The sequence below is a fragment of the Camellia sinensis genome, chromosome 8 (assembly GCF_055761805.1).
Source record: "Camellia sinensis isolate YWXY chromosome 8, ASM5576180v1, whole genome shotgun sequence".
Classification (NCBI taxonomy): Eukaryota; Viridiplantae; Streptophyta; class Magnoliopsida; order Ericales; family Theaceae; genus Camellia; species Camellia sinensis.
In genome coordinates this window covers 161,764,455-161,788,796 of record NC_138968.1, presented here as the reverse complement: position 1 = coordinate 161,788,796, position 24,342 = coordinate 161,764,455, and the positions used below count along the sequence as shown (strand labels likewise).

General features: G+C 32.4%; 2 protein-coding genes across 3 annotated transcripts; both read left to right on the top strand.

Moving 5' to 3' along the window:
• Positions 1-1,867: 1,867 nt before the first annotated feature.
• LOC114280737 (uncharacterized) lies at positions 1,868-11,204 on the top strand. Of its 2 annotated transcripts, XM_082883997.1 has the most exons (9): positions 1,868-2,036; positions 3,214-3,360; positions 3,455-3,634; positions 4,101-4,355; positions 4,518-4,892; positions 5,697-5,923; positions 6,496-6,549; positions 7,667-8,684; positions 9,893-11,204. In XM_082883997.1, the coding sequence occupies exons 8-9, from the start codon at positions 8,309-8,311 to the stop codon at positions 10,564-10,566; spliced, it is 1,050 nt and encodes a 349-aa protein (XP_082740123.1). In that variant the 5' UTR covers positions 1,868-2,036; positions 3,214-3,360; positions 3,455-3,634; positions 4,101-4,355; positions 4,518-4,892; positions 5,697-5,923; positions 6,496-6,549; positions 7,667-8,308; the 3' UTR covers positions 10,567-11,204. The 2 variants fall into 2 exon arrangements, with proteins under 2 accessions (XP_082740123.1, XP_082740122.1); XM_082883996.1 differs by having other exon boundaries at positions 3,214-3,634.
• Positions 11,205-15,970: 4,766 nt separating this feature from the next.
• LOC114256435 (exopolygalacturonase) lies at positions 15,971-19,948 on the top strand. The gene is made up of 4 exons (XM_028196082.2): positions 15,971-18,283; positions 18,391-18,699; positions 18,882-19,400; positions 19,471-19,948. The coding sequence occupies exons 1-4, from the start codon at positions 18,056-18,058 to the stop codon at positions 19,714-19,716; spliced, it is 1,302 nt and encodes a 433-aa protein (XP_028051883.2). The 5' UTR covers positions 15,971-18,055; the 3' UTR covers positions 19,717-19,948.
• The last annotated feature ends 4,394 nt before the right edge of the window (positions 19,949-24,342 follow it).

The following is a 24,342-nucleotide window of genomic DNA, read 5'->3' as shown; positions in this document are numbered from 1 at the left end:
CCAAACAAGCAGCCTACATAAGTTCTATGGACACGTTCAGGTTATGTTTGGCATGTATGTTTTTAGTTATTTTAATTAAAAAAGTTAAAATATGTTAAAAAATTAATAAGATAATATGTCACATTTAAATCATAATTATTATTATTTTTTTTATAAAAATCAAAAAATTAAAAAATTAAAACGTCAATTCATATCCCAAAAGAAGGTTCAATCAACGATCAGAATAAGAAGACTAAATTTTTTTTGACAGAATAGGTAATTCTTTTTTTTTTGAACAAGAAAAAAGATGCACTGAGATATTATCACCAGATTACTGAAAAAGAACTTGATAACTACATTTTGGCACATCATCAAGTCCTAAAATAGAAATTACATAATCAAATTTTACCTTTTGCTTATTTGAATAGAAAATATTTTTTTACAAAAATATCCTTTTTATATTTGGGGCAGTGGGACAAAGTTGGAGGTGGAAGTAATAGCAATAATAATGGTGGCAGTGATTGTGGTGATGTTAATGTATTAGTGGTGGTGGCAGTGATTGTGGTGATGTTAATGTATTAGTGGTAGTGATAAAATACTTTAAAAAACAATTTTTATCTTTTAAAAATAAGTTTATTTTTTTTAATGATCATGAAAAATATTGGAGGTGGAGATGGCGACAATGATGGTGATAGTGGCTGTGGTGATAGTGGTGTGTTGGTGGTAGTGTGGTAATATTAACAAAATTTTAATTTAAATTTTTTTTTTTTTTTTTTAAAAATAAATTTATTTTTCATTGATCATAAAAAAATATTTTCAATTGAGATAAACAAAGCTTAAGGGTTGGTTTGGCATAAACTAAAATAATACAAAAAGTTAAAAAGTCACTATCCTATTTAAGTCACATCATCTTTTTTAAATCACATCAGCTCTCTAACACATCCCATCAAACCCAACCCAAACCCAACTCATATAAGCTAATAAGTCAAAAAGTACATTTTTTTAGAACATCCCAAACTAACCCTAAATATCAAAAAATAAAAAATATTTTTTACCTAAACAAATGGAACGTAAAATTATTAAATTAAATTTTAAATGTCTCAGTTCAATTTTTCAAAACTGTATAGATTAAGAACCAAAAAAAACAAAATAAAATAATAATTATCTTGCTTGTTTTTAGTTTTTTAAAAATACTTTTCAGAAAATTTTACTTTTTTATTTTCTGTATTTTTTTTTTGAAAATTTTAAACATTTTTTTTAATTTTTAGACACACTTAACATAAATATACATAAAAAATATAATTTTTGTGATTTTTTTTAAAATCCATGAAATACCAAAAACACACAAAAAAATACAAGAGTTCAATATATTTTTCATATTTTTATATATTTATTAATTTTTTAAAATATTTTTTTATAGTTTTTTTATTTTTTAAATACATAATGTGCATCTAAAAAAAATATTTAAAATTTTAAAAATATTCACTTAACAAAAAATCAAGAAAAAAAAAATATTTTGAAAAATTTAACCCAAAAAATTCAAACCAAACCCACACAGGCTTGGTTTGGGAAGTGGGTTGACTTTTTGGTTTTTTTTGGCTATTTTAACTTGGGCTAAAAAGTTTGATTTGGGATGGACTTTTTGACTTTTTGGTTTTTTTAGCTATTTTAGCTTGGGCTAAAAAGTTTGATTTGGGATGGACTTTTTGATTTTTTTAACTTTTTTATGAGAAAAGAGTATAATAATTATAGATTAAATGTGTTATTTTATTTTTTGTGACTAAAATAATTTATTTTATCTTTTGTGATTAAAATAATAAAAAAAATCCCAAAACCTAAGTTGCCAAACAGAGGCACAATAATAATTCAGCTCATCACAGAACAGAATGGCTTGTCATCTCACTCTCTCTGCCCTTCCTCTCTCCTTGGACTATCCACAAACCCTACTTCATTCTCTCTCTACTCTACCCCCAAAACTTCTTCTCCGCCTCGAAAGAAATTAGGGTTTTCGCTCTCGATACCAACAGGAATGGACTCTTCTGTGAATTCGTCACACGGTATTTCCTTACTTTTCCCCTTGTTGATTTGTCTTTTTTTCTTGTCCCGTTTGGATGCCGAGAAAAATATGGCAATTAGTATTCCTACATTCATCTTTTGTTTGTTGTTCTTGATTTTCGTTATAATTTATGATGAGCTCAAAATGCGCCCTTTTTTATATGTAATAATTATTAGAGCAATGATTGAGACTCCACTCCCACGAAACTCCTATAAACTTGAATGTCAACCCCACACATATACATATATGAGTGGCCTCACACATACATAGGGGCCAAAATCTCGGTGTGGCGGTTTGGGGGGTCCATACATTTTTCTAATTATTATACTGCTAGTTATTTGATTATAATTTATTGTTATGCCTTGCTTGATTGGTAAGGGTATGAAAGGAAATTTACAATTTACAAACTAGCATAGAATTTTTATTTTTATTTTCCAAGCCCATTTAAGAGAAAGATTATTGAACCTAAATTTCGGCTCTCCATCTATCTCAACTATTATGAATTAGAGAAAACATTGTTATTGTTGTTTCTATGAAACTGTTGTATGCTACTTGGACATGAAATGGCGTATATTGCAATCACCAAACACAAAAACTGGTTCTTGCAGAGACAACTTAACTGGTTTTAAACCCCGTAAGTCTGTGATTGGATCTTGGATTTGTTTAGAGATTTGTGAAGGGAAAAGAAAGGAAAGAGAAAAGTCATTGCAGTAGAAGCTATTTTTTTTTTTTTTTTAATTTTCATTCTCTTTTATTTTCTCTTCACAAATTCAAGATCATTTTAAGAGTTTGGTAAATGCAATTTGAAAGTATGTGGAGCCCACTCTTGTTTGAGATAAGTACCTAAAACCTGGTTTAAAAAAAAGAAAAAACAGATAGTGGAAGTGGCTGGGTCCAGTTTTTAAAATTCCCAAACGGCCCACAACTTTCTAATGGTTGCTTGAAGTTGATTCAAGCACTGCCACAGCTCAATATTGGCTCATGTTATGTTATGTCATTTGGCATGTTTACGTGCTTTTAGAGTATTTGATCCTAATACATTATTTTCCCTCTCTATGTATATATTAACACAAGTAAATACATATGCACCTACATATGCCAACAGAAGATAAGCAGACAAAATACTTGGTTAATTACTGCACATTTTTTTGACTAAACAATCTTATGCATGGATGCAGTGTGCTCATGTGATGGCCATGGCTGTTCAAAAGCTCTTCCCAGATGCGTAAGTGACCATCGGACCATGGATAGAAAATGGGGTTTATTATGACTTTGTTATGGAGCCTTTGACGGATAAAGACCTGAAAAGGATTGAGAAGGAGATGGTGAGCCGACTCAGTTCATGATTACTATCATTACATCTTTAATTAAGTGGAAGATCATGAAGTTGGGAGAATATTCATTAGCCTATGGTTTCAGGGTACAGAATTTATTTCTTAAATCATCCGTAGGATCACATCATTGGTCGAAATTTGCCACTGGTTAGAGGAGAAGTTACCAGAGATGAACCTCAGAGACAAATAAAGGCTATCAGTGAACCTTACAATATGGAAATATTGGAAAGTATCAAGGAGGTTCCCATCACAATCTATCACATTGGTAAGGTTTTTGAATGCATGTCTTGCATGGTTTTTTTGTGTCCACCTCTTTCTGAAATCAAACCCTTTGAATTTCATTAGGTTGGAAAACCTCTCTTCAGTTGTTTCTATTTAAAAAAAAAACCACTTTTAGATTTTTTTCACTGTGAGATTGTATTTCTAGTGATGTGGTTGCTACATCTGTTGAGAATTTCCAAGTAGTTGGGTTTAATTGCTTGTTAAATCAAGTAACTCTATTCCAAGGGGAAAAATCAAGTAAATGACCGACCTAGGAAAAACACACAACCAAGGCTAAAGTGAGAAGCATGATAACTAAAGTTAAGAATGTTGTTTTCACCTTCAATAGGGTAAGCTTGCTTTTTGTTAGTGTGAATAATTAGAAATCTCATGCAGTAGGGTTCATTCAACCTTCCGCAATTGTTTGTCATTCTTGCTCTACTCACTATTTTATTCTATATCCTTTTCAGGTAATGAATGGTGGGACCTTTGTGGTGGGCCCCATGTTGAGTCTACTGGGAAATATTGATAGGAAATCTGTTGAACTTAAACCTGTTGCTGGTGCTTACTGGAGAGGACACACTAACAAACTGATGCTCCAAAGGATTTATGGCACAGCATGGGAGGATGAAAAACAATTGAAAGCATACCTTCATTTTAAAGAGGTGGCTAAACACTGGGATCACAGGTGCCTTGGCCAAGATCTTGATCTGTTCTCGATACAGGTAGATTTCATCTGCAGTTGCAATGAAACTGTGTTTTGCAACTTCTTATGGGAATCAAAGGCTTTACGTTGCTAATTTTCTATTATTCATCTACTCCTTGTAAATTCATCTGCAAATATTAATTTACAGATTGAAACTCATGCTTCTGTGAAATACCTGCAGGACGAAGCTGGTGGAGGTTTGGTGTTCTGGCATCCAAAGGGGGCCATTGTAAGACACATAATAGAAGATGCCTGGAAAAAAATTCACATGGAACATGGTTAGATCTGTGGTACATTCCCCACGTAGCAAAGGCAGATCTTTGGAAGATCAGTGGTCATCTCGATTTCTACAAAGAGAATATGTATGATCCGATGAAGATTGATGAAGAACTTTACCAGCTTCGACCAATGAACTGTGCTTACCATATTTTGGTTTATAAAGAAGCTGTACTCTTGTAAGGATTTCCAAATCAGGGTTGCAGAGCTGGGAACTGTATGTAGATATGAATTATCTGGAAGCTTACATGGTCTTTTCCGTGTAAGAGGTTTCGCACAGGTACATTTTCCTCTGATTTACTTGGAAACTGTTAGTCCGTATATTTTTTGGATGTTCTGGTAGTTGTCAAAGTTGATTTGTGGCATCACATTATTATGTGCTTCATGGACATCTCAAATCAAATGCTTAGCTTTAGATCTCTATTCTCCAATATTTCATATGATCAATATCGGACATCTAGGTTGCCTGTTGAGCAGATTTTAGAAGGGTATCATACAAACTGCTGACTGTATATTTTTGCTTAGGATAACACCCATCTTTTGCTAAGTTCTGGCAACAAGGCTTCATTCTCAAATTGGCAAAATTTTTTATTTTTTATTTTTTAAATTGTATCTCTGACATATCTCTTTCAAGACCGATCCTCCTCCCCCATGTGTGCCCTCACAGGGGCTTGTGGAGGGTGGGGTATGTAAAGGAGTTATTATTGTTGAATGTGGTACTGCATCACTCATGAACATGTAAATTGGTGACCTACAAGCAAGGTTTAAAAATGCGGTGTTACGTAACGGTTTCGGTGGTAGGTACCACGCGTTACCCCCGATTTTGCGGTGTGATTGAAATTCACAGGTGTATCGGCCGTTACGGCCGACGTAGCGGTCGTAACGGTGGCGTAACGGCCGTAACGGCCCGTTACACCTGTTACAGGGCTTTTTTCGCTGATTATTTTCAAAAAAAAAAACAAAAGAAATACGGATAGTGCAAATGTTGGTTCAAACAAAAGAAAAAAACAAAAAAATAAAAGATGTGGTACATACCTTTATTATTCAGAGGCTCAATCACTGGTTCAAATGCTTTGCTTTACAGCACATGAACCACTTCGAGGTGAGGTGTATCCATCCACAAATTTTCAGATCTGAAATACGGATGATATGAGTGAGAAATAGAGAGTGAGAAATAGAGAGAGAGAAGAGAGAAGAGGGAAGAGGGAGGAGATGAACCTGCCTCTGTTCTGTGACTCTCCGGCTGCCTCTTTGTTCTTCAACACAAAACACTGATCTGTTTACGTCTTCACCGAAGTGCTGCTTCCACAGGTTCATCTCCTCTGATCTTTTTTTGTTTTGTTTTGTTTGCTCAGCTTCCTGGACCGAAGTCTCTGATCTTCTTTTTGTTTCGTTCATCTCCTCCAAAGTGCAGCCCCTTTGTTTTGTTTTTTTATTTTATTTTTGTTTGTAGCTTCTTGGGGAAGATACACCTTGGGAAGGTATATAAATTATATAATATAATATAACATTTGTTTTTTTTTTTTTTTTTTTTTGTGCAGCTTCCTGGGAAGATACACCCGTGTCTAGCAAATTTTATTTTTTTTTATTAATTTTATTTTTACAATGATTTTCAGATTTTAAATTTTGTAAAACTTACAAAATTTATGTGATATATTTAGAGCTATGCATTTATTTTTAGTATTTTTATATAATAATTAGTAATTGATTTTTTTAATATATATATATATATATATATCTAAAGCTATGCATTTATTTTTAGTATTTTATATATAATAATTAGTGATTGATTTTTTTTTATAATATCTAAAAATCATAACACCTATAATTATATTAATACATTTTATATATGTCAGTTTTTATTGAATTTTTTTTTCTTGCAGGTTATTCAAAAAGATAACAAATACTCAAGTGATTGAAGCCCAAAAAACAACTATGTAAGAATTTTTTTCTTTATAATTTATTTTTTAATTTTTATATGATTACATTAGCATGTAAACTCCAAATGTATAAATAGTTGTTGCAATTTTTTTTATAATCATTTCATTTAATATTTAATTATAAATATTTTTATTTTGTTATTGTGATGTGTTGTGACAACAATATTGAAGTCACAATTTTTTTTTTTTAAAATATCTTTTCAAAAGAAAAAAAAAAAATCAATACCTCAAAATTTTTTTTTTATAATTTATTTTTTAATTTTTATATGATTATATTAGCATGTAAACTCCAAATGTATAAATAGTGGTTGCATTTTTTTTATAATCATTTCATTTGTTTTTTTTGAACTGTATAATCATTTCATTTAATATTTAATTATAAATATTTTTTATTTTGTTATTACAACACTGTTAAAGGCATAATTTTATTTTTAAAAAAATGTCTTTTTAAAAAAAAAAATAAATACCTCAAAAAAAAATCTTTATAATTCATTTTTTAATTTTTATATGATTACATTAGCATGTAAAATCGAAATGTATAAATAGTGGTTGTATTTTTTATAACTATTTTATTTAGTATTTAAATTGAAATATTTTTTTAAAATTTTTTGTTATTGTAATGTGTTGTGACAACAATTTTGATAGCACAAATTTATTTATTTTTTTAAAAAATGTCTTTCTCTAAAATAAAAAAATAAAAATAAAAATAATAGCTCAATCAATGCCATGAAAAATGCCTTTATTCCTAATAACATTATCATGTAAAATTCAAATATATAAATAGTGGTTGAATTTTTTTTTTATAATAATTTCATTTAACATTTAATTATAAATAATTTTTTTATTTTTTTATTGTAATGTGTTGTGATAACAAATTTTTTTTTAATGACAAAATTTGTTGTGACAACAATTTTTATGGCAAAATTTTCTTTTTTTAAAAATATTTTTATAATTTATTTTTAAATTTTTATATGATTACACTGGCATGTAAAATCCAAATGTATAAATAGTGGTTACATTTTTTTATAATTATTTTATTTAGTATTTAATTTTAAATATTTTTTTACAATCATTTCATTTAAAAATAAATTAAAAAAATGTATTAATGATGCAGAATTCATATTCAAAAATGTCACGACAAAAGGGTGCCAATGATGAATCTCCAAGTGATGATATTGGTTGGAAATTTGGAACTCAAGTTGAAGGCACTAGGCATCATATTATTTGCAAGTTTTGTGGACATCACATTAAAGGTGGGATTACGCGTTTCAAACAACATTTAGCACATCAAACAGGACAAGTGCGTTCTTGTCCTAATGTTAGTAGAGATGTGATGCAAGAAATGATGAAACATTTACAAAATAAGAAAATGAGTAAAGTAAACAAACAAAAGAGAAAAGCTGAATTAAAAGCACATATTAGGGGAGATGATCTCTATGATGAAAATGAAGAGGGAGATTTTGTAGATCTTCGAGATGATGACTTTGACTCTGATCCAGAGATGACCAGGGCTAGACAAGTAAGTATTCGTTCACAACAACAATGGGAGGAAAGGCTACAATGTAGACGAGGTGTTGCAGGTCATGGATCACAATACGATGCAGGTGGTAGTTCTGGTGCAGAGGGTAGTGCTCAAAGAATGCCAAAAGGGTCAGGTATTGCTAATGTTTTTCGTTGATCACAATCTGTGCGTGAAACTGGTGGGAGTGGACGTAATTGGATTACACCCAATGCTCCTGAAGCAAGGTTGAGGGCAATGGATGTACAACTCCAAAAGAGCAAGAGTACAAAGCAGCGAAAAATCTCCACAATGAATTTACAGAAGCTAAAAGAGAGATTGGGACGGGTAGTGTCCAAGTTTATACTCTATAAGCGTATTCCATTCAATGCAGTTGATTTAGAGTATACACAACCCATGCTTGATGTTGCTGTTGAAGTAGGGCCAAGAGTAAACGGTTCTAGTGCTTATGAAGTTTCTGAAATATATTTGGGCATGGAGCATGATGAAATGACAGAATGGATAGGATCATTCAAGGGAATTTGGGCAGAGAGAGGTGTATCCATCATGTGTGATGGTTGGAGCAGTCTAACTCGGCAACACATCATCAACTTCTTAGTGTACTGCAATAGAGGTACTATATTTCACAAATCAATTGATGCTTCTAATATTGGTAGTAGGACTGCTGAATATTATTTTGGGTTGTTAGATAAAGTTGTTGATGAAATTTGAGAACAATAGGTTGTTCAAGTGGTAACTGATAATGAACCTGCACTGAAAGCAGTCGGTAAAATGTTAATGAGAAAAAGGAAACATTTATATTGGATAGTTTGTTCAGCACATTGTATCAATCTCATGCTAAAAGACATAGCCAATAAGAAAAGTGTAGCAAAGGTAATTGAAAATGGTAAAATCATCACCAATTTCATTTATAATAGTGGATGAGTGTTGGATTTAATGAGAAAATTCGCTGAAGGTAGAGAATTGAGTCGACCTGTCATCACTCGATTTGCTACAAATTTTATTGCCATTGAGAGTATTGTTAGATATAAACAACAATTGAGAGCTATGTTTAATAGTGATGAGTGGAAGAATTCTAGATGGGGGAAGGCAAAGACTGAGCAGCCTTACAATGTGAAAAAAATTATTTTGGGAAAGGAGTTTTGGCAGAAAGCAACAGAGCTTTGTAAAGTTCATGAGCCCCTAGTCAGAGTATTGAGGTTGGTTGATGGAGATGAGAAGCCAACAATGGGTTTCATATATGAAGTTATAAATAGAGCAAAGTTGGCAATTAAAAGAGATTGTCGCTACTACACCGAGTATTGAAAAATTATTTATACTCGATGGTCTTTTCAATTGCATCAAGATTTGCATGCGGCTGGTAAGTGTTACGATTTCAATTATAAAATGTATATTTATTTACAATTATTAATTGTCTTTTTATTTTTGAAGGATATTTTTTAAATCCTCAATTCCAATATGGTGTTACCTCATCCAATGAAATGATAAGAGAAGTGATGGATGGACTTAAAAAAGTAATTACCAGACTGGAGCCTAATATGGATGCTCAAGTGAAAGCAACAAATCAAATACGTACCAATTATTTAAATTTTAATAGTAATAATCTACTTTTGCAAATGTTACTTTTAATGATTGTCCAAATTGTAGTTGTTACTGTTTCGAGATAAACAGGAAACTTTTGGTACTCCTTTAGCACAAAGAGCATGGAAACAATCAAATTCAGGTTTTATTTTCAAAATTACAAATTTACAATATATAAATACTTAAATAATTTTTTTATCATATTTTGACTTATGTCTAATGTAATGTAATTTTGTGTAGCTGAGTGGTGGATTATTCATGGCAGTTGTGCTCATGAACTTCAAAAAATAGCTGTGAAAGTATTAAGTCAAACCACCACATCATTTCACTGTGAACGTAATTGGAGTACTTTTAATCTCATCCATACGAAGACGAGGAATAGATTGAAATATAAGAAAATCCAAAGATTAGTCTTCATCACCTACAACATGAGATTAAAATTGAGACACGTTAAAAGAAGCAGCCAAGAGGAGATTGATAGGAGTTTTAATCCTATTAACTTGGATTATATATTTGAAGAAGATGATCCAATAAGTCCATGGATAGAAGAAAGGGAAAATCCTTTGCTAAATGGTGTGGATAATTCTGAATGGCTAGATTTGGTCTCAGATGATGATGGTGGTGGTGGCAACGACAGCAATGGCAATGGCGGCGATGGCAGCGATGGAAACGATGGTGGTGGCACCCATAGATATCAAGCTCGGCGCACTTCTCAAAGCTCAACTCCTACTCCAACTCAAAGTGATAATAGTGGTGGTTTAACACAATCTGATGGAGGAGGTGATGATGGTGATGGTGAAGGCACTTCTCACGGTGATGGTGGTGGCGGCGGCGGCGACAATAGTGGTGATGGCGGTGATGGTACTAGTTTTGGTGCAGGAAGAAGATTTTATTGGAGGATTTGGATTATGTGATGTTGGGGAACATTATGATATTGGAGAACCCGTTGCACCTTTACCCCAACTACCTAGGAGGTTTTGTGGTAGTGATACACGTAGGGATGAAAGAAGAATAAGAAGTAGAGAATAACAGCTTGATTCATCTGATAGTAGTCATAGTTATCCATATCATCCTTACCCATCCTATAGCAGTGATAGCCAGAGCTATCCTTACCCACCTCAACAAAATTATCCTTGGCCCCCTCAACAACATGGTCCTCCAAGATACGGTTTGCCAAATTATCAACAAGCCCAACAAGAGTATGTTGATCCTTTTCAGCCAAGGTATCCATTTTCTCTCCCAATGCACGAAACAGAAAGAGATGACATGATGAGCACATTTACTTATATATTTCCTATTGGATGGGGTAAATGTAGTAGTAATCAAGCTCAACAATCTGATTCTCAAGATGCACCATGTCACTCATTTTGGTGGGGTAAAGGTAGCAGTAACAATCAAGCTCAACAATTTGAATCCCAAGATGCACCACGTCACTTATTTTGGTGGTGACATTATGTAATTTTAGTAGTAACATTATGTAAAATGTATTCTCTATTATTTGTGATTTATGCTATGATGTTATGTACTTTGTCAAGTTCTTCCATTAAGAATATATACTTTTTTAAAACTATTTGAGTTAAAATGCACATATGCTTCCACAAGTATAATAATTAAAAATAATTTTATACATCTAAGTCCAATAAAAGAAATTTTTGCCACAAGTGTAACATGGATTTATGACATATAAAGTCATTAATTATTGAAATAAAATGTAAAAAAAATTATTTTATAGTGATTTAAAAATATGAAATATATTGGATCATACTTAAAAATTATGAAAAAATTATCTAAATTTATTTTAAAACCCAATAAATATGATTCTAAAAAAAAATATGCGTATCGATAAGTTTTTTGCAAATTGTGCGAAAAATAAAAAAATTCACAGTTTCGGTAATTGTAACCGTTACGCTGCGACTTTTATACCCCGCAACCGTGCCACCGCCACCGTTATGGCGACCGCAACCGCTTTTCAAAACCTTGCCTACAAGCCTTGGCATGGATTGTGTCATCACACACATTTTACATCATGGTGTTTGGAATAATATACACATTCACTTTCTATTGAAATTGTAGGATGATGCACACATTTTTTGTTTAGATGATCAAATTAAAGATGAGATCAGGGGTGTCCTAGATCTCATGGAAGAAATATTAAGTGAACCTTTTAACCAGGCCTGAAAAAGCTGTGGGAGGTGACGCAGGGGGCTATGGTCCAAAGATTGATCTCAAGATAGAGGATGCTCTTGGAAGGAAGTGTCAATGCTCAACCAGACAGGCAAGTCCTGAACTTAGAAACGACTTATATTTTTATTTGATTTATTTACAGCTTGAATGCATTACCATGGCCATGTTGTTTTACAGCTTGACTGCATTACCACGACCACATTTGATGAAACTTGAAAAAAATTTGAGAACGCGATGAATTGGATATAAGTCATGTAGGTTGTAAGCTTGAAGGATTTTATAGTGTAAAATGTGATGAAATCCTCTAACAGATAGTTATAATTTTCTTTTTCCATGTGTACAGGTTGATTTTAATTTACTACAGCGTTTTGACATTACGAATATTGATTCAAACTTGGAGAAGAAGCGGCCCATCATGATTCACAGAGTAGTTCTTGGATACTTGGAGCGGTTCTTTGGAGTCCTCATAGAGCATTATGCTGGAGATTTTCCATTATGGCTTTGTCCAACACAAGCTTGAGTTTTACCCAAGGTTCTGAAAAGCGGTTGCGGTCGCCGTAATGGTGGCGGTGACGTTGTTGCTGTTGCGGTTGCGGAGTGTAAAGGCCGTAGTGTAACGGTTGCGGTAACCGGAACCGTGAATTTTTTTATTTTTCGCACAATTTGAAAAAAACTTACTGATACGCATATTTTTTTTTTCCATGATCATATTTATTGGGTTAAAAATAAATATTGATCAATTTTTATAAATTTTTAAGTATGATCCAATATATTTCATATTTTAAATCCCTATAAATTGAGTTTTTAATATTTTATTTTAATAAATTATACAAAATATCAATCACTAACTATTATATATAAGATAAACAATGACAAAAGTAAGAGAATAAATAAAAGCCTATATATATATATACATATTTTAACGAAGCCAAATAGATAATGACCACACTTATTATTATTATTATTTTCAAACAATATATAGATAGACACACACAAACAAAATGGTTTAGTGATAGCAGCTGAATAGAATAGCATAGGTCTTACAACTTCAACAAATCAATAACATGTTCTTCATTTTCCCTCTTCTCTCTCTCTATCTCTTGCTCCTCTATTTTCTCTCTTTATCTTCCCTCTTCTCTCTATCCCTCTTCCTCAATTTTCAACTTTTTTTTGTATGTTTTTTCGAAAAAAAAATTTGAAACCGTTACGTAACGGTGCGTAACAGGCCGTTACGACTGTTACGGCACCGTTACGACAGCCGCTACGGTCGACACACCTGTGAATCTCAATCACACTGCAAAAGCGGCCGTAACGGATGGCGGTAACCGCCAAAACCGTTACGTAACGGCGTTACATAATGGTTGCGGCCGCTTTTTAAAACCTTGATTTTACCAGTCAGACTCACAGGTATGTACAACTCAATTGGTTTTTTTTACAGTTTTTTCCATTCCATAAGTTTTAGATTTTTGATATGAAAGAAAACCTAATCTAGCAAAAAATTCCTCATACCGACGCTGAAAAAATTCCTAATCGAGTTTTATCAGTGTTTTGACTTCTGCTATGCTTATGCACTGCCACTTTTGCGAGGCATGACAGTAGAAACTTTGCACCATTGACTATTGATATATTTATATATGCATTTATACATAGTTATTCAAAGTTTATGCCAAAAAAAATAAAAAACTGATTGGCATTTCAAGTTTGTAGACATTATGTTACATGTAATATGATACATACTATTCTCATATTTGATCTATGATTTATGGATAATATGTTTCTAGTGGGCAAGGTTTTAAAAAGCGGCCGCAACCGTTACGGTTGTGGTAGTTACCGCTACCCGTTACGGCTGCTTTTGCAGTGTGAGTGAGATTCACAGGTGTATCGGCCGTAGCGGCTGCTATAGCGGTTGTAACGGTGCCGTAACGGCTGTAACGGCCTGTTACGCACCGTTACGTAACGGTTCCAAATTGCTTTTTTCGAAAAAACACAAAAAAAAGAGAGAAAGAAAGTTGAAAATAAGGGAAGAGAGATATAGAGAGAGTTGGAAGATGGAGGAACAAGAGATAGAGAGAGAATAGGGAAGATGAAGAACATGTTATTGATTTGTTGAAGTTGTAAGAGCTATGCTATTTTATTCAGTTGTTGTCACTCAGCCATTTTGTTTGTGTGTCTATCTATATATTGTTTGATAATAATAATAATAATAATAATAATAATAATAATAATAAGTGTGGTTATTACTCCTATTTGGCTTGATTAATATATATATATATATATTTAGGTTTTTATTTATTCTTTTACTTTTGTCATTGTTTATCTTATATATAATAGTTAGTGATTGATTTTTTGTATAATATAAAATAATTAATTATTAAAATAAAATGTAAAAAACTCAATTTATAGTGATTTAAAAATATGAAATATATTAGATCAAACTTAAAAATTCATAAAAATTGATCAATATTTATTTTAAAACCCAATAAATATGATCATGGAAAAAAAAACGTGCGTATCGGTAAGTTTTTTTCAAATTGTGCCAAAAAAAAAAAAATTCACGGTTTCGGTTACCGCAACCGTTACGCTACGGTCTTTACACTCCGCAACCGCGCCACCGCCACCGTTACGGTGACCACAACCGCTTTTCAAAACCTTGCTAGTGGGTGAAAAATTGTGTTCTTTTACGGCTCCAGTACTGCAATGAACTGCTCCAGTACTGCAATAAACTGACCAGAAAACCGAAAGCAAGTGGTATTAGGGCAGAAGTTTGCAAGCTCATTCGAAATGCAGAGAAGCAGAAAATCCCATTGATGGCCGTCGTGGGGCTTAAGGAGTTGAAACACAAATGGTTGCAGTTAGATCTAGGTTTGGTGGGGAGTTTGGGACCATGGCAATTGATGATTTTGTTAGCAGAACCAGGTATGCCATTGAAAACAGAACATCGTTTTGACACGCTTGTAGTTGGCAATTCTTGGCAGTCCTTGCAACCCAACCGGGCTATGATGACAATTATTTAGGGGTGGTTTGGGATGATGTAAATAAGTGTATTTTTTGACTTTTTATGAAATATGGGTTGGGTATAGGTTGGGTTTGATGTGATGTGTTAAAGAGGTGATGTGACTTAAATATGATGATATGACTTAAATAAGACAGTGACTTTTTGACTTATTTAGATCATGTCAAACAAGGCCTTAGTGTACACGTAGATCAAAGATAGTAAAACAGATATATTGTATATCTCTTGAATTGTGAAAAAAATTTCTTGGAATGAGGGTGAGTAATGAGGTGAATTATTTATGAGAAAGATTTTAGTCAGTAAAAGGAAATATTGAGTTGTGCAGAGACTAATTACATTGTTCATAAATGTGCTCAGGCATGAGTAGCAAGTTGCAGTGAGTTTGTGTAATTTTTGGCAATGTAATTGGAAGGCATTTTATAGGTCTGTTAACTATCTTTTATACAACTTGTGATTCAGAAGCAGTGCTGATGTAGAAATGGGTAAATTACACTTTTTTATCCTTATAGTTTGATTTAAATTTAAATTTTACTTTTCTCAAATCGTAGCACAAACCATAATTCATTTCATTATTTATCAATCACTTTTTCAAACAATTCTTTTGGTTGTTTAGAAATTAATCACATAATCAAATACAACCTTCTCACAAAAAAGTGAAATTTATCTCATGTGAAATGGTTATGTTCGATTTTGTGATGGATTCCAAATGTTGTCTATAATGATTGTGGACACGTGGCACATATTATGTAACCATTTGTAGACTCCTTGACGCCAAATGGATTTTTAGATGGTACATGTGCACTGTTACATCCCAAAACAAGTCCCCGGTGGACTGAGGCCATGTATTTTTTAAATAAGTTGACTTTTAACCCTAAATATAGAGAAAGGTAATCTGATCTCCTAATTAACTAAGTAATTGGGATTCATAAAGGCCTCACAGACAACCTTACCTAAAATTAGGCTGGAGTTTTTTGTGGGTTCAAGCTTGTTTTGTCACAGTAAGTATTGTTGGATTTGTTCTATGGTTGGTTGTCCCTTGTCACCAGCTCACTTGCTTTCTCAACTTTCGAGCAGTGGGCAAGCATCAACCCTTATACATGCTCTAACAATTTTGCAAGGACTTTTTTTTTTTTTTTTGAAGCAGTTGCTTGTATGAACTAATTGCAACCCTTTTGTGACGTGGCACCCCTTCTCTCGAAGTCGCGGGGCACTATTTTTGAAAGTTTTAGAAAGTTATCTTGTGCTCCTAAATATTCTGTAACTACCCTACTTATATCAGTTTTAGACACAAGTATCCTTAAATAGAAGGTTGTTCGAGTTTTTCCTTGTGGCATGAGTTACACTTCATGGCATTTTCGGTACCAATTGTTGAGTGTCCAATCAGGAAAATTGCAAGATTTGTTAAGCAACTTTTAAGGTTTATATTTTACTCAAAACATCCCATGATGATCGTTGGGTTATCCGAGGGACGTGTAGTAGCTCCAGCACCACCAGATTTTTATTCAATCTTGAAAAGGAGCTAGCTAGCCAAGTTCTTCTAGTTTTAAATGACTAATAACTATTGAACCAATTTGTGTCCAACATATATTACCCACTTGTGTCCAATATATAGCCCCGTTCTAGTTCTAGTTCTAGTTCTAGTTCTAGTTCTATTTTTGCAAAAATCATTTTAAAGAAAATATCTTCTGTAATTTTTTTTTTTAAAATTTTTATGTTGTGTTTGGTTGTGACTCTAATAATAATGTCCTAGTTGATATGTTTTATTTTTGGATAAATTACACTTTTTACTCTTAAAATTTCGTCTAAATTTTACTTTAATCCTTCAATTACTAGTTTATAATAAATAAATCTTTAGATTTCAACTCGTATTTTAATGTGGTTATTTTGGCACCCCATTATTTAAAAATTTATTGAAAGTTTAAATATGATGAACTAAAATGAAATTTGAGTAAAAGTTATAAGGTGATAACTGTAATTTAACATATGATATTTTTTCTTAATGTCCCTAAGATGTGTCATTTTTCATCTAAAAATCACTACAACATATAAGAGTTTTAGAGACTAAATATTTTGGTCTCTAAAAGTGAAAATTTTGTTACAAAAAATATTTAGGGATTAATTTTCATTGTCATGAGGATAGTCGTTAAAAAGTCGTTTCAAAAAGTAAAAAATAAGGTTTTTAGTGACAAAATTTGAAAAATGTTACTAATAAATAAACTTTTAGTGACAAAATAATTTGGTCTAAAAACGATTTATTTTTTTGAGATAAAAAATTTGGTCTTAAAAGGATAATAATTTATTCCTAATGTCTAATTTTTGTTGTTAAAAATATAATAACGACATTTTTTATAACAAAAATATTTGATCTCTAAAAAATAATTTTATCCTTAAATTTTGATATCTAAAACTTTAATTTTTTGTAGTGAATTTACAAGATAAGTGACGGGAGGATACTTATTAAAATCCGAGTTAAAATTTATGAACTTAATTATTGTAATAAAATTTAAGAGTGAAAAATGTAATTGACCATTTATTTGCTTTTTCGTTGCTTTTTTTGGGTAGGTCAGACACAAGTATTTAGTTTACTTGAAATGCCTTTCCTTTGCCAATGCCAAGCACTTTTGTGACTTATCTCCATTATTACCAAACACAAGCTTTGATCATATCTCTATATTCTACTTCGATTGATATGTGAGGATAATGGATAGTCGCATATATATTGGAAAAGTCTACATTGTAAATAATTATAATTTTTTAAAAATTATTTATTTTTAAAAGTTACAGTAAAAAAGAACAATAAGATTCAAACCAGACATTACACCGAATAGACAAGTGTCTTCTCATTCTAACATATTTTGCATCCTACTTCTGATAGAAGAGAAAGTATCAAAGTGTACATTTTAGTTTAATTTCAAATAATATGTGATGTCTTAATATCCACATATTGAACAACATTAAATCGTTGGTAATCTTAATTTTTATTCCCTATTACCCTAACCAAGGAAAAAAGGAACATATCACAACCAATCTAGGACTATTAAGTGGTTAATACTAACTAAAATCATGCTCATTTATTGACATCTTTAGTATACATGAAATTGCCTTATAATAGAAAGTGGGAATTGAGACATTACAACCTCAAAAAATAAATTAGTTAAAAGTTGGTTTAGAACTTTAGTGGTCTCAAATTCTCTTTTATTGTGTGTATGTATATATATAGCTTCAAACAAAGATTATATATCATCATTCTATCAAAAATAAGAACAAGAGTAAGACAAAACGAAGAAGATAAAATTAAGGATATGGCTATGGAGTTTAGTACTATTACGTCAATTTCTTTGTTGTTATTGTTAGCACAAACAATAAAAGTCCAGTCTGGTGTTTTTGATGTAACAAAATATGGTGCCAAGGTGGGCAACACCGATATTAGCCAGGTAAGAATTTACACTGCAAATTTAAGACGATTAATTAGCATACGATTATCTTAATTTTCCTTAAACTGTTTGTTTTCCTGAAATTTTTAATTTTTATTTCTTTATAGGCTATATTGAGTGCTTGGAAAGAGGCATGTGCCTCGACAAGTGCAAGCAAAATTGTGGTACCTGCAGGGACATATTTGATGAATGAAGTGACCCTTCAAGGGCCTTGCAAGGGTCCTATAGAGCTTCAGATCCAAGGCACCCTCAAAGCCCCGGACGATCCAGGCCAATTCAAGCAAGCCGGCTGGCTTACCATCCAACGTGTTGATCAGTTCACACTTTCTGGTACTGGAACTCTCGACGGCCAAGGTCCCACTGCTTGGAGCCAAAATCACTGTGACAAAAATCCCGAGTGCAAACAATTTGCCATGGTAACCTTTGTATAAATATATATATAGTTCTTATTGCACAAAATCCATTTGTAGAGTGCGAGATGAGACGCGCATTTTGGATTGGCCTCTATTATGTGGCGTATGCACCTCTTATTTCTATTCTGTAATTCATTTTGTGAGTTTGTTTGAAATCTGATGTTGTGTTCATGGCTTGAAAACAGAACATGAGGTTTAACTCTGTCACCAATTCGGTGGTCCGCAACATAACTTCCCTGGACAGCAAGAACTTCCATGTGAATCTTTTGGGCTGCAAGAACATGACTTTTGATCACTTTACCATCACAGCGCCTGAAAACAGTGTCAACACAGATGGAATCCACATTGGGCGCTCGAGTGGGATCAACATAATAGACTCAAACATAAAGACCGGAGATGATTGTGTCTCAGTTGGCCATGGCAGCCAACAGATAACCGTCGAGAGAGTGACCTGTGGGCCCGGCCACGGCATCAGCGTGGGAAGCCTCGGCCGGTACAAAAATGAACAACCCGTCAGCGGTGTCACAGTCAAGAACTGCACCCTGATCAACACGTCGAACGGTGTCAGGGTCAAAACGTGGCCCGCTTCCCCTGCTGCTGGGACTGCGGCTGACATGCATTTCGAGGACATTATAATGAACAATGTCGGCAATCCTGTCGTCATCGATCAAGAGTACTGCCCTTATAACCAGTGCACATCAAAGGTAACATATTTGGACACTGCTTTTTCGTTATTTTTACAAACTAAATAGAATAAAATGGTTCTTTTTTTAGGAGCCATCACTTGTTAAGATCAGCAATGTGAGCTTCAAGAACATTAGGGGAACTTCATCAACCCGGGTGGCGGTGAAGCTTGTTTGTAGTAAGGGAAACCCTTGTGAAAATGTGGAGATCGGTGACATAGACCTGTCATACAGCGGAGCAGGAGGCCCGGCTACCTCACAATGTGCCAACATTAAGCCAAGTTTCTCAGGAAAACAGAATCCACCTACATGTGTGAACTCTGCTCAATCTTCTTGAAAATTTCTAGTAGGCCTCATATATTATTCATGCTTGATTGCTTGGTGAATTATTGTTGTAAAACTGTAGGGAAATAATATAGTGATACGATGAGCTAGCTCTGTAGTTGGGCTTCATCAAGTGGGGTTTCAATTCCCACCCGCTATATCAATGTACTATGGAAAAAATTAGAATCATAGTGTATATTTTATGAATCTGATGAGCATATAAAGTAAAAATCTTGAATTCATAAGTACTGCGACATTGATATAAATCTAAATTTTTTTTATTCAAAGTTATAATCTGTAATATATTAAGTTGTTTTAATAGTTGCACCAAACATGTCATTGTTTTGTTTCATCAGGTTATTATCAAAAAAATAAAAAATAAAAAAATGATAATTATCAAACATATTATTGAGGTTTGTTTTTGTTTTTTTGAAGTACACGTAATGAGGTACCTTCCTCGAAGATGCTAATAATAATAGGTCAATGCTAACAAGTGTCCTTTATGTATTATTTAGGCCAAGTTTGGGAAGTTAAAAATAATTCATCTTTTTTTCTTTTTTTCATCACATCACCTCTTTACTTTTTTGCACATCTTTTCGTAAAAAGACAAAAAGTGTACTTATTTAAGTCATCTCAAACAACCTCTTAATGTTGAAAAGTGTGTATAAAGTAATTTAAAAATATATAAAATTATTAAAAAGTGTATTGATTTCAGTAAAAATGTATTGAATTTAGTAAAAATTATCTTGGATTCTTTAAATTTTTTGTCTTTTACTTATGCACTAAAGGCACTTGTTAGCAAGACTCATAATAATATGTAGGAATAAGAAAATCTTTGAATTCTTTATCACACATTTTGTTTGAAGAAAAGGAAGTATATATCATAACTAAAGCTTTAAATATTACTAATAATAACAATGTTACATTTTTTTAATTTATCATATCTAAATAATCCCTAATGATGTGGCATTAAGATTAGGCCTCACATGATGAAATGTTTGACAAATCAAAATTTGACATTTGTCAGACATATTATTAAGATAATTTTTAGAAATGATATATTTTGCCATGCACTAAATAAGTCAAAAAGTCAAAAAGTCACAATCTTATTTAAGTCATATCATCTTATTTAAATCACATCACCTCTCTAACACATCACATCAAACCCAATCCAAACCCAACTCAAACCCACCAATAAGTCAAAAAGTGCACTTTTTTAGGACATCCCAAACTAACCCTGTTTGAAATATTTTTCTATTAATAAATATGTCAAAAATAAAGAAAGAACAGATATGGCTTGGACAAAATGTTAGACAATAACACCAAAAAGAAATTACTCTATAATAATTGAATTTGATGAGTAACTATTGATTAGCTTCAAAGTGTGGCATAGTCTACGTTTGTTCCAGACCAATTAACGTCGACTTAAACTTATTAGATGAGTCACAAAATTAATATGAGAGTGAAGTCATAATATTTCTTTTCCTTGTCTATACTAACCATTTCTAACAATATGTATTTAAATTATGAATTTAAGTAGAAATTTAGAAAGGTAAAGAGAAACGGAGAAAAAAATTTAACTTTTAATTTTAGGGGTATTTACGTATAGATTCTAATAAGTGGGCTTATTATCTAATAGGTCCTATGAAAAAAATTTATCATAAAAAAAGTCATTAATTGTAAGTTTTAGTTACAATTTATAAAAATCATGACAAAAAAAATTGCTAATTGTCAATTTTTAGCGATATATATAAAAAATTGTTGCACAAAAATTATTTTCAGCAATAATTTTATCAAGATTTATTTTCAGTAAGACTTGATGAGAATTAAATCTAACTATTAGGACCTATCGCTAAAACTTACAATTAATGACATTTTTTTATGACAAATTTTTCTTATAGGACCTATTACATTTCTTCATTCTCTTTCTAAATCCAAATACAAATACATCCTAAACGTTAATGATATCTTAAATGATTGTGGGTTGAGCAATTCTAAATACATGCATGTATTTAAATTTGGTAAACCTCAATCACATGTTTTAATATTCTTTTTGCACAAACAGGCCCTACTGATCAATTGTTATTGGTTTGCTTTGGAAGACATTTGACTGTAGCATGTTTGGTGTGGTTAATGTATAAAATGAAAGTGAGAGAGATAAAATAATAAATATTTCCAATTTGATCTCTAATTATGCAGTCTGGTGGTGCACTAACTATTACAGTGTCTTCCTTTGAAGCTAATTTTTTTTTAAAATTTATTCATTGCAATTTAGAAAAAAAAAAAAAAGAATTAGATAATATAGACAAATCAAATTTATTTTTTTAAGGAAAAAAAACAAAAAAAGGGGAGAGAACTAGAAACAAATTACATTTTTATTATATTTTAAAATTTTAAAACAGGGGATAATTGGCTGATAATTGATTTTTTTCCTGATTAATTAGTTTGTTAAGAAGAATTAATTATGCAAGTACACAAACTATCTTGAATCAATATCCACAGGAATTTATTTTAAATTGAATAATTACTATAGGGTCAACCACTTGTGCCTTTTATAATCCTTCTAAAACTAAAATAAAAGGAAAATTGCACTTGTACAATGAACCATGATTTTGTTTCCAATAAATGGTATTGTATATAGGAATGACAAAAAGACAATGACAACATTAACACGTAAGGGACACCTGAATTACAAAAATGGTACGTGAAAACAAAATGTGTTTTGAAAATAAAATTTTATCCTTTTCCGTTGTCTTGTTTTAACAACTCTTCCTCCACTCCGACAACTCTTTCATTATTCACACAATCCCTTTCAAACATCCTATCCCGTGAAAAAACTCTTCTTCTATCAACTTCTTCTGATCATTCCCCATTCTTTCTTCGATAGTCCTTAGCCATTTTTTCTTTTCCCTTCGTAAACCGTTTTCCACCATTAGCAACTTATATATCTGTTTATCCTCAAAAATGAAAAACACGACTTTTGGCAGAGAGTGTTGATACTTCAGATTGGGAGGGCGTGCCCGGACTTTTGAACCTAGTCCAAGGTATAAATTTTTGATTTCTAATGCAGGAATTGACTGTGGTTAGGAAGATGGACAACCGGTTGGGTTTTACATTTCAATATTTTTTTAAGTGATAGTGAAATAAAATTGATCTTACATTGACTAGAATGAAGAACAATTAGAACAAAAGAAACTAGAATTACGCTTTCATTAATAAGAATAAAGTACAATTAGCTAATCTAACTAAGGCTAATTTGGCTAAACAACTAATTGTAAAAATTGAAGATAAAAGTTGAAAATAGCTAAGATAATGTATGAAATAACTCCTAGTTGAGTGTTTGGTGCTGACCTCTTCAAATTTTGGCTTTGGAGTCTATTTATAGTGCAATTTGACCTCCCATTTCTATTCTAACTGCCAGGAACATGGTAGCTTGAAATTTGCCATGTGTCCCATGATTCCTACTTTTCAGCCCAAGTTTAGCAACCACTTTGACCACTAACTGTCAAGTGTCCCATGATTTATGCTGAAGTCCAATTTTAGCAACCACTTTGACCACTAGCTGCCAAGTGTCCCATGATTTATGTCTTGAAACCCAATTTTAACAACTTTGACCACTAGCAATATCTCATTAGATGGTTGCTATGTGTCCCACTAAATCTCAATGTAATCTCCATTTGTGTTTTGGCTTAGCACCTTTTTAAGAACGTGGGATAACTTCCAGCACCATTGTAGGACATGGGTTTCAACCACTTCCAACTTTTTAGGATAGTTGGACTGACCTAGTGTCTTCCATTATCTATTTAATTGAATTAATTAAATGGATTTACATCTGCCACTTCATTGCTTGGTCCCGTTATTTTTGCAGTGTTGTTGTCATGCCATATATCTGTGTTGGGAAATAGTGATTTTTTAACAACTTTAATTCAAAATTAAAGTGAGACTCAACTGCCGATTGAGGTGGGTGTAAGTGGTTTTGTATTCTTTTAAGTGAGAAGATTATAATATAAAAATGATGGGCCAAAACCATTGAGTTGTGAATAAGAATTGTCTCATAAAGTGGGTATCAATAGAAGTTGGGCTTGGGCCTAGGCTTGGACTTGGACTTAGTTTTAGTCTTGGTTTGGACTGGCCTAGGCTTGTGTTTGGTCCTGTTATTTCTGCAGCGCTGTTGTCATGCCACATGTCTGTGTTGAAAAATAATGATTTTTTGGCAATTTTAATTCGAAATTAAAGTCGGACTCAATCGCCTGTTGAGGTGGGTCTTTGTATTTTCTCAGGTGAAAAGATTATAATATAAAAATGATGGGCCGAAACCATTGAGTTGTGAATGAGAATTGTCTCATAAAGTGGGCATCAATAGAAGTTGGGCTTGGGCTTGGGCCTGGGCTTAGGCTTGGACTTGGACTTAGTTTTAGTCTTGGTTTGGATTGGCCTAGGCTTGTGTATGTGCATGTGTTGGACTTAGTCTTGGGTATGGGCTAGATTGTGCTATGTCGAACTGGGCTTGTCTTGTGCATATGTTAGACTGGGTTTGGATTGGGTTGTGACCCAACATCCGTAACAATTTTGTGACCCATCTAGCTAGATTATTTAAATAGCATTATATTTATTTATTTATTTATTTATTCAACCTTTG